This window comes from Thalassophryne amazonica, chromosome 7, assembly GCF_902500255.1.
Source record: "Thalassophryne amazonica chromosome 7, fThaAma1.1, whole genome shotgun sequence".
Taxonomy (NCBI): Eukaryota; Metazoa; Chordata; class Actinopteri; order Batrachoidiformes; family Batrachoididae; genus Thalassophryne; species Thalassophryne amazonica.
The window spans coordinates 104,945,733-104,956,905 of record NC_047109.1 but is presented as its reverse complement, the minus strand read 5'-3'; the positions used below and the strand labels follow the sequence as shown (position 1 = coordinate 104,956,905).

Below are 11,173 nucleotides of genomic sequence, written 5' to 3'. Positions count from 1 at the left end.
TGGCTGTGGAGCGTGGGGACGGCGGCAACCTTTCAGACCCGGAAGGAAGAGGGACGGCCCGTGCCCAGCCATGCCCTTCGCCCCACTCCCGATGATGTTCTTCTAATCGGTTGTCTAACCGTATAACCAGGTCGATAAGCCCGTCAAAATCCCGCGGCTCCACTTCCGGTCGGGACTCGATGATAGCGGCAGCGTAAAAACATTGCTCCCCGACTTTTAAGTTGGGTGAAGCCCTGAGTGGTGAATTTTGCCGTGTAATCCCTAAAATATCTTGGCATAAAGGGGCTTTTGACAATGCCAAGAGGAAAGATGAAAAAATCTTTTAGAAACACTGAGATACACACGGACAAAGAAGAGGGGGGTAAGCTAACACCACAGCTAACCGAGCTAACAGAGGTACATGCGGAGGAGGAACGGTCTGTGCAGAGGTACTCCGAACCCAGGAAAATGTCAGAGCTGGAGACTGTTCTGCGTGAAATTAGGGAATTTCGCCGTGAAACAGTGGAAAATCTGAAAGATATCAGGGCAGAAATAAAAACGGCCAATAGCAGAATTGATGAAGCGGAAAGACGTATCGAAGGGACTGAGGACCGAGTCCAGTGCATTGAGCAAGCGACATGTGAGCTGATCAAGATCCAGAGAAGGCTGGAGGAGCGGTTGGTGGACCAGGATGGACAAGGCAGACGCGAAAATATACGTCTGCACAACATCAGAGAACGGGCTGAGGAGAGCGCGGAGTCAGTGTGCACATTCTTGGAAACTTTACTCCGGGAAAAACTCGAGCTGCCACCGACATTTGCACTCCGAGTGGAGAGAGCACACAGAGCACTCGGACCACGTCCCCCTTCAGGTGCTCAATGGTCAGATGAAAGAGGAAATTGAGAGGAATATTTGCGAATATGTTAAAGAAAACGATAACGGTGAAGTGTCTCCACCTATACTATGGGACGCATGCAAGGCGGTATTGAGGGGAAAGCTGATAGCAAAATCTGCTCACATAAAAAGAATGAGACAAGCCGAACTAAAACAATTACAAGCAGATTTGGAAAAAAAGGAAAGAGAGCATAAAAACAAAGTTGATGATAAAACTAATGAAGAATTAAAGATAATACGGGCAAAAATTAATGACATTTTCTCTCAAGAAATCCAGAAATTTACACAAAGCAAAGATATTATGAGGCGGGGAGTAAATCTACAAAATTACTTTTGTATAAACTTAAAAAGCAACAGACATTAAGACAAATTTCTAAGATGAAAGACCCTAAAACAAAGCAAATGGTATACAAAACAGAGGATATACATAGATGTTTTGAAGATTATTATGCCAAGTTGTATGCACAAACAGAAAATAATAATGAATCTCAAATAGACACGTACTTAGACAAGTTACATTTGCCACAAATAACAGAGGAGCAGAATAAGAAATTAATTGCTCTAATAACGGTGGAAGAAATCAATTCAGCCATATCTAGACTTAAATCTGACACCAGTCCTGGTGCAGATGGTTATGGCTCCGAATGGTATAAAGTATATAGGAAAACTTTAATCCCTTTATTACAAAAAACTTTCAATTGGATTTTACAGGGTGGGACAATTCCAGATTCTTGGAGGGAAGCAATTATTTCCGTTATCGCAAAAGAGGGTAAGGACGTAACAAATTGCTCTAGCTACTGACCTATTAGTGTACTTAATGTGGATTATAGAATTTTTACAGCAATTTTAGCTCGAAGAATGGAGGACATATTACCAGATATTATCAGTTTAGAACAGACTGGATTTATAAAGAAAAGGCAAACACATGACAATATTCGCCGTACATTACTTATTATGCAACACATCAAAGAAAGAAACCTGGAGGCCGCCATACTGGGAATGGATGCAGAAAAAGCATTTGACTCCGTTAAGTGGGAATTTTTATTTAGAGTAATGAAAAAATTTAATTTTCATGATGGTTATATTGAGACTGTTCGATCTCTGTATGTGGACCCAATAGCAAGGATCAAAGTCAATGGTAGTCTGTCAAAGGTAATCAAATTAGAGAGGGGTTGTCGTCAAGGCTGCTCAGTCAGTCCGTTATTATTTGATATTTTTTTGGAACCGCTAAGCCAGAGGATAAAACAGTGTGTCAATATCAAGGGAATAACCGTATCAGGAATAGAGCAGAAATTAGCGTTGTTCGCAGATGATGTCTTGATCTATCTGGAGAACCCAAGCTCATCACTACCAGTCCTGATGTCATTCTTGGCAGAGTTTGGAAAACTGTCAGGATATAAAATTAATGTGCAGAAAACTCAAGCTTTATCATATAATTATATACCAAACCAATTTATAAAACAAAATTATCCAATTCATTGGGAGCAGCAATCAATGAAGTACTTGGGCATTCACCTTACAAAAGATCTTGGACATTTGAAAATCTCAAATTATGATAAGGTGATGTCTAACATCAAAGCCAACTTTTCAAAATGGAACTTAATCCCTTTCTTAGGCCTGGTGTCAAGAGTTGAGGTGATTAAGATGAATATTTTGCCACGGTTGTTATATATATTTCAAAATCTTCCTATTGAATTAACTGAGAGGGACTTTAAAGAATGGGACAAATTAATATCTAGATACATATGGCAGGGGGCAAGACCACGCATTAAATATAGAACTTTACAGTTGCCAAAAAAACATGGAGGTCTAGCTTTACCATGCCTCAAGAGCTACTATCAAGCTGCTCAGTTGAAGGTGTTGATGGGTTTGTGTGATCCAGAATATGTAGCGAAATGGAAAGATATTGAGGGGAAAATGGAGCCACCAGTACAAGCCCTGTTGTGTGATTTGCAATTACAGGTAAACTGGAGACAAAATGTGAACCCTTTGCTGCGGGTTTCTCTGGGAATCTGGTCTGAAATTTTGAAAAAGTATAATTTAGTTGAAAAATGCAGGCTTTTGAGATGGATCGCATATGATACTGATTTTGTACCAAATGCATTGGACAGCACATTTAAATTGTGGGGAAATGGTCCAAGAATGCACTGGGAGATAATCAAAAGAGATGATGTGAGGTAACAGTCAATTGAACAACAGGTGACGTGTGGGCAGGCTCGAGGGTAGGAGGCGCCTGTCCAGAGAAGAGCTGGGCCCCACACGATTTCCACTGCCAACGGAGACCTGCAACACACCGGAGCCGCCAAGTCCTGAGTCCCCAGGTGGCCACTGCCTCCAGCTGTCGGATCGGGTACTGCTGACAGGAAGCACAAACAGGTTATGTGGGTGTGTGAACACCCAGCAACAGTCAGCAAACTCACAGTTCCTTCCTGAGTGAAAAGTCCTCCACTCCCAGGTAGCAGGAAAACAAAGTACATGCAGTGCCTACTGTAACACTTAAGAAATTTAGGAGTGGAATCACCAACTCCTCCAAATTCCCACAAACCAGCTCCAAGCTGTAAGTTACAGAAGGTTACGACTGCAAAGAGTTTAGAATCCAATACGTGCTTACGGTACAGATACGGCTGTGAAAGTTACCTGTCGGGTAAGCTGATTTCTCGGCAGGGATGTGATGTCCCTGCCAGGCTTTTATGGTGGATGGTGATGATGACTGATAGGTGACAGCTGTCAGCTCCGGGCTCCTGGTGCTCCTGGTAGGCGACTGTGCCCTCTGGTGCCTGAAGCCCGCCTTCAGGCAGGGCACCCTCTGGTGTTGGGCCAGCAGTACCTCCTCTTTTGGCGGCCCACACAACACTAATATCTATGTGTGGTGCAATTCTGGTGAGAAACAATGAAGTAGTTTTGGAGAAATCTGTTTATGTGTATGTTTTAATTTACAGAAATCTTTTCTGTAATGCAGTGTCTAATCTCTTACCATTTCCAGAAGTGACCTCTTCCATCCAGATTACATTTTTCTTTAAATTTCTAATAACAGAGAAAATTGTCCCCCCAAATAGGTCATCCAACTAATACCTTTTCTCACCATTGGGCCCAATAAATTGTCTGTTTACCTATTTATTTATTTTTTTAGGATTGTGCCGAATAGATGCATATGTTTGGTGTTGTGGTGAACTTTGTATTTTTTATGTACTGTATGGGGTGCAGTTCGTATTGTTTCGGGAGTGTGCAAACAACTTGGAGAAAACTGAAATGCCACAAGCACTAAATTAGTCTGACTTATGAGACTGTTTTCAACCACACCAAGTTGACTATATAAATATAAATAAAATGGTCTTGATTGTTAGTTATTGACACTCAGGTTTGCAAAATGAATTCCCACAGAAAAACAACAAAATAATAAGATGTACAGATTTTACCATGGAAGAAAAACAAACAATTCTCCCAAAACAACCATCTTAGTCAAAAGCAAAATAGGTCAAATCTTTCCTGTTTCTCAAAACTGTGCATTGATGGAACTTTTCACTGGCATGTTTTCTTTTAAACTTCACTCTTTCCCTGTCTTGGTAACACGGTAGAGAGGGTGTACAGGAAAAAAATGTAAATGAGTGAGTAAGGCCAAATCCCAATACTCTCCCTTCTTCCCTACTACTTTGCTCTTTCTTTACTTATGGAAATATTTCAACCACTGTCACTTGTCATTCAGTTCCTGAAAGGGACGACCTGTTGAAAGGCAATCCGAAAAAGGGGAAGGGCTAAGTGAAGAGAAATGGGAATGGGCTGGAGAAAGGGAAAGGTAGTGTTGTCATACTTGAGTCCCAGGTTGGTCTTAATGCTGATTTCAAGACTACTTTTTCATTTACTTAGAAACGTCTCTGTATTGAGAGCAATTCTACTCTATCTTGACTCGGCCTTGGGCCAGACTAAGGCTACACATTAATTAAAAATTATAATAAAATTAATTAATTAATACTTTGTCTGGCATTATACTTGATAGGAGATCCCATGGTGCAACACTCTCTTGAATCCGTTGGTCTCACAGAGTGCCAAGAAAGACCGAACAATCCGCTGTCATTAAATTTGGTTTCACCGATAACAAAACCTTCATTTATAACACAAATTTTAAAAATAAGCCTCCTGCAGAATGTAATTTCTATAAGTTCTGACTTGTGTTCTTTAGGTCTTCCCTCCTCCAAAGACTCAGCTTTGACTTGGTGTTGACTGCTCCAAAATCCCAGTCTTGCTATTGACTCACACTCGACTCTTAAGGTCTTGGTCTTGGCTTGGTCCCCATCCCCCCATCCCTAGTCAAGGAGATAGCCACATTTCACCTGGTTGCAGCAGATAGATTGTTACTTTTGAGAGGAGGGGATGGATCTGGGTGGTTGCCATCCAGCACCCAATGTGGTTCCGGGGTGTTGTGGATGTGACGATGTGCAGTACCAGCACATGCTTCCAGATCCAACATCACGAACACAACATTTTCATCAGTCTGCACATCAGGGTGCATTATGTGAACCTGATTTGGAACAGTTCAGGGAATCCGACCAATAGAAGTATGACTTCTTTGGTTTTTATTCCACATGGATGAGTACAACGGTTCTTTAGCTTGTAAGTTTGGTTAGTGTGAAAACAGGACACTGAAAACGTCTGTGCTTACATTCAGTATAAGTTTGTACATATGTGGTTTGTCTCTGTTTTGTGTTCAGTGAAGAGTAAATCTTATGACAGTTGGAGTGTTGACCTTAGCAACCATTATGCTCTCTGTCAGTGAGCTGTGACGGGAGTAGCCACTGTTCCCGACAGCCTGGTGTTTGACAAATGCTACTGCGATTTTTGAGAAACATCCTGTCATGATATGAGACGCTGTGGCTCAGAGAGTGTGGGGACAAAAAGGCAGACTCACACACAGAGGTGTAGGATTAATCAAAAAAGCTTTATCTGATAAACAAGAAGTTGTTCAGTACACAGGGTGGCAGTCAGCATGGCAGAGGTATCAGGCAGACGTTAGGCAGAGGTGTGGTCAAAAAACAAGCTGAGATCAAAACATGGTGATACAGAGGTTGATGAGCTGAGACAAAAGTGTGATCCAAAAAACAAAGCAAGGTTGAAAACCAGCAAGGCAATCAGGACTATAACAAGAGGCTGGAACAAAGCTTACAGAAACAATGAACTGGCAGTGAAGGACAAAAGACATGAGGCTGAAATAACAGAGGTGGTAATCACAGAAAATGAGACACAGGTGAGGGGGAACAAGGGGGCATGAAAGAAAGAGAAGAAGATGAGTGAAGGCAGGAGCAAGAGAAAGCAGTGACAGAAACACTAACGGTGAGAACATAAAATGCCAAAAGAAAGATAAGACGAAAGACCGAACAAATATTAACATGAAAAGATCAAGGAAGCAAACTAGGAAATAAAATGAAAGACCTAAAAGGAAAGCGACAAGAAAATAAAAGACTAAGACTCAACAAGAACAGAACTCACAATGGCTGAAATATGATAAACAGAAAGAACTAATCAGAACAAACTAAGACAAGACTCAAGTAAAAAACAAAGACCGAGGATCAAAGGGCAAAGTGGATGCAGACAGGGGACAAAACGGGACAAAGACCCAAAAAGGAGAGGACATGGAACCAGACAGGGGCGGAGCTGATACGTCGGAATTGGGTGTGTATTTTTGTGAGTGTTGCATCTAAAGTTGTACATGTCATTTGTCTTGGTTTGCTTTGCATACATGCACATCTGATGTCTCTTAAAGGTGAAAGGTGAATGTGAGGCATTACTGTAAAGCGCTTTGAGCATCTGATGCAGATGGAAAACAGCTATGTAAATCTTGTTGGCAGGCTCCACTTCACTCTGGTTTCTGATGATGAACAGAATCAAAACATTTGCCATTGCCACCATACTGCTATACTGTACTGTTGTTATTGTTTTGGTCATAGTAGTTGTAGTAGCACTAATACTAAGTGTAAATGACTACTTAAATGCATTATATAGCCAGCAAACCATGTGGCACCCAGGTCACGACGGATTTATTGGTTGATCTTTTTCTTTTCTTTTTCTTTTTGTTTCTATTCAGCAAAGCCAGGCAGTGAAATGTGGTTGATTTTACCACCCCACCACTCTAAATACAAACCATGCATTTTTGTGAAGTGGTTTTGTTCTGTTAGTCATCTGTACAAAAAACATCAAATGGATGAAGACAACATTTGCCATTTCTGTTGGATATATTTTTAATATCTTTTATATTCACGTACTCAAAAGTTGTACAATGAGATATAATGTAGGAGTATTCAGCCTTGGCAGAAGAACGTTATCTGAATGTTCGATAGTTGAAAATTTAGTTAATTTGAGCTGACATCACAAACACGTCAGTCATTTGTCATTCAAATTGTCATATTACTGCATAGATTATATTTGAAGTGTACTGGTATTATGCATTGTACTCCATATGTGAAAATAAATAAAAAACATTGATTGTGATTTGTCTCATTGTTTGTACAATTCATTTAGCAAAAGGTGAAAGAGGATCGTGAAGCTAAACGTGCCCGGCTGGATGGAAGGCATGACTACATCCTCAGTACGGTGGGTTTCTGCTTGGGACTGGAGAAAGCCCATGTGGAAGAAGCCATACTGGAGGGGAATCAGGTACGATGAGATACATTAAAGAAACAAATCATAACACAAAAATTAAGTACATGACAGCATTGTGTGATATAATTAAATTGCATTTATGCTTATATACCTGTGTGGCTTCAATGCAGCATGGTATTGTAATCCCTCATGTCTGTATCTGACTGAAAGTGTAGGAAACATCTCAGAAACAGGTGAGCAAAGTGTTACCTGTTTCTGGTACAAATTAGAGCCTGACTGACACAGATCTTTTTTTTTCTGTTTTGTGGGGGGGGGGCATTGATACCTGGAAGTAAAAAAAAAATATTATGATATCAATACATCTGCCAGTATATACTTAAAAATGGCAGTAATTCTTAACATTTTGTTAACAAACCCTTATGACAAAGAAATATAATTGAGGCTTAGTGTTTTACATTTTAAGCATGAAATTTGTTATAAATAACTGTAAATATAACCAACAACCAATGTACGTCATGCTGCCATGACACTGCCTTCACTCAGATAGGCAGTTGTTGTGTCACACCACTCCTGCATTGCCCATTTTTGCCCACCGAGCTGGTGGAAGAGCGACCCCTTTCCTCTTGTCACTGTAGAACACCCTCTCCAATTAAAAATGAATGGCAGCTGGTCACTTTGCCTTTGTCTCTTGTAGTTAATGAGACCAAATAGGTCCCAAGGGGTCCCAACTATGCTTTACAGCATTGTAAACAATAACTACAATAACTACTTTTATACAGGGCTTTCCCAAGGATCAAAGCACTACACAAAATAAATTTCAGTTTATTTCATTTATATAGCGCCAAATCACAACAAAGTTGCCTCAAGGCGCTTCACACAAGTAAGGTCTAACCTTACCAATAAACTCAAGTAATAATAAATTAATCTTCTTCTTTCAGCTGCTCCCATGGGTCACCACAGCAGATCAATCCCTTCTGTCTCACCCCGTTTTCTGACACCAACCACCTGCATGTTCTCCCTCACCACATCCATAAACTCCTCTTTGGCCTCCCTCTTCTCCTCCTGCTTGGTGGCTCCATCCTCAGCATCCTTCTCCCTATATACCATGGGTCTCTCCTCTACATATGTCCACACCATCTCAATCTCGCCTCTCTGACTTTGTCCCACCTGAGCTGTCCCTCTGATATGTTCATTGTTCATTGTTCATGTTCATCAAAGAAACCCAACACCTTATGCTCTGCCACTTGTCTTTTTGTTAGTGCCACTGTCTCACTCATGCAGATATTCTTCTGTCACAAATCACTCGTACCACCTTTCTCCACCCACTACACCCTGCCTGCACTCTCTTCTTCACCTCTCTGCTACTTTCACCACTTCTACTCCTTGTTACTGCACTATTCCACTGGTCTCCTTCTCATTCACACACATGTACTCATTCTTGCTCCTACTAACTTTCATTCCCCTGCTCTCCAAAGCATAGCTCCACCTTTCTAGACTAGGCTCAATCTGCTCTCTACTTTCACTGCAGATTACAATGTCATCTGCAAACATCATAGTCCATGGAGACTCCTGTCTGATCTCATCCCACAACGTGACCATCACCATTGCAAATAAGAAAGGACTCAGAGCTGATCCTTGGTGTAATCCCACCTCCACCTTGAATGAATCTGTCATTCCTACTGCGTGTCTCACCGCTGTCACACTGTCCTTGTACATGTCCTGCACTACCCTCACATACTTCTGTGCCATGCCAGACTTCCTTATACAACCCCAATTCCAATGAAGTTGGGAAGTTGTGTAAAATGTAAATAAAAACAGAATACAATGATTTGCAAATCCTCTTCAACCTATATTCAATTGAATACACCACAAAGACAAGATATTTAATGTTTAAACTGATAAACTTTATTGTTTTTGTGCAAATATTTGCTCATTTTGAAATGGATGCCTGCAACACATTTCAAAAAAGCTGGGACAGAGGCAACAAAAGACTTGGAAAGTTGATGAATGCTCATCAACACTTTGTCTCCACTCCTCAGATATCCTCTCACTTTCCACGATTTTATTAAACAATCTGGTGAGAAAATGCACTGTCATCTCTCCTAACATTTCCATGCTTCCACTAGAATGTCATCTGGACCAACTGCCTTTTCATTCTTCATCCTCTTCATAGCTGCCCTCTCTTCCTTACTAATCTCCTGCACTGCCTGATTTATTTTCTCCACATCATCCAGCCTTTTCTCTCTCATTTCTTCATTCACCAATTCCACAAAATACCCCCTTCACCTTCTCAACACACTCTCCTCACTTGTCAGCACTTTACCATCTGTATCCTTCATTGCCCCAACCTGCTGCAGATCCTTTCCTGCTCTGTCCCTTTGTCTGGCCAATCAGTAAAAGTTATTTTCTCCTTCCTTCCTGTTCAAGGTCATGTACATTTCGCTATGTGCCTTTTCCTTAGCTTTTACCACTTCTTTTTTCGCCTTACGCCGCAGCTCCTTGTACTTGTGTCTACTTTCTTCATCTCTCCAACTATCCCAGTTCATTTTTGCCAATCTTTTTCTCCTTATGCTTTCCTGGACATCTTTGTTCCATTCTTTGTTCATCCCCTTGCCTTCCTTCTACTGTCCAGATGTTACACCCAGTACCTTCCTACCTGTCTCCCTCAGCACATCTGCAGTACTTTTCCAGTTGTCCAAAATTGCTTCCCCTCCATCCAGTACCTGTCTCACCTGCTCACTGAATTTCACACAGCAGTCTTCCTCCTTCAGCTTCCACCATCTGATCCTTTGTTGGGCTCTCACTCTCCTCTTCTTCACTTCTAAAGTCATCCTACAACCCACCATCCTATGCTGTCTAGCTACACTCTCCCCTGCCACCACTTTACAGTCTTCAATTTCTTTTAGCTTGCATCTCCTATAAAGAATGTAGTCCACCTGTGTGCACCTTCCTACACTTTTATAGGTCACTCCGTGCTCCTCCCTTTTTTTAAAAGTAGGTATTGACCACAGCCATTTCCATCCTTTTTGCAAAATCAACTACCATCTGCCATTCCACATTCCTGTCCTTGGTACCATATGTACCCATTATGTCTTCATCACCTCTGTTGCTTTTGCCAACATGTCCATTGAATTCCGCTCCTGTCACCATTCTTTCATACTTGGGAACACTCTCCACCACCTCATCTAACTCACTCCAGAAATCTTCTTTCTCCTTCGTCTTGTAACCAGTGGCATATGGCAATGTGGGGCATGTGCACTGATGATATTCATCATCATGGCGGCACAGCGGCTTAGTTATTAGCACTGTTGCCTCACAGCAAGGAGGTCACGAGATTGCTTCCCTCCAGTTGTCTTTCTGCGTTTGCGTGGGTTTCCTCTGGGTGCTCCGGTTTCCTCCCACATTTAAAAACATGCAGGTTAGGTGAATTGGAAAATTGGAAACTACAAAAGAGATCTTGATCTCAATGGGACTAACCTGGTTAAATTTTAATTAAAAAAGTCATTACCCTTTCAATTTCCAACTTCACACTCATCACCCTGTCAGACACTCGCTTAACCTCTAACACACTCTTAACATACTCTTCCTTTAAAATGACCGCAACACCATTTCTCTTCCTTTTCACACAATGATACAACAACTTGAACCCACCGCCTATACTCCCGGCCTTACTTCCCTTCCACTTGTTCTCTTGCACACACAATACGTC

General features: G+C 41.4%; 1 protein-coding gene and 1 long non-coding RNA gene across 2 annotated transcripts in view; one reads left to right on the top strand and one right to left on the bottom strand.

The window, feature by feature from the left end:
- Nucleotides 1–2,642: 2,642 nt before the first annotated feature.
- Nucleotides 2,643–9,650, bottom strand: LOC117514702. The gene is made up of 3 exons (XR_004561939.1): nt 9,484–9,650; nt 8,687–8,693; nt 2,643–2,653 (listed from the first exon to the last, which is right to left on the bottom strand). It is a non-coding gene; the product is annotated as an uncharacterized LOC117514702 (long non-coding RNA).
- Nucleotides 2,675–11,173, top strand: part of dnah5 (dynein, axonemal, heavy chain 5) — a 366,123-nt gene continuing 357,624 nt past the window's right edge. Inside the window, exons 1-2 of the mRNA XM_034175262.1 lie at nt 2,675–2,680; nt 7,384–7,518. Of these exons, the coding sequence (XP_034031153.1) occupies nt 2,675–2,680; nt 7,384–7,518 (141 nt within the window). The remainder of the gene's footprint in view (nt 2,681–7,383; nt 7,519–11,173) is intronic.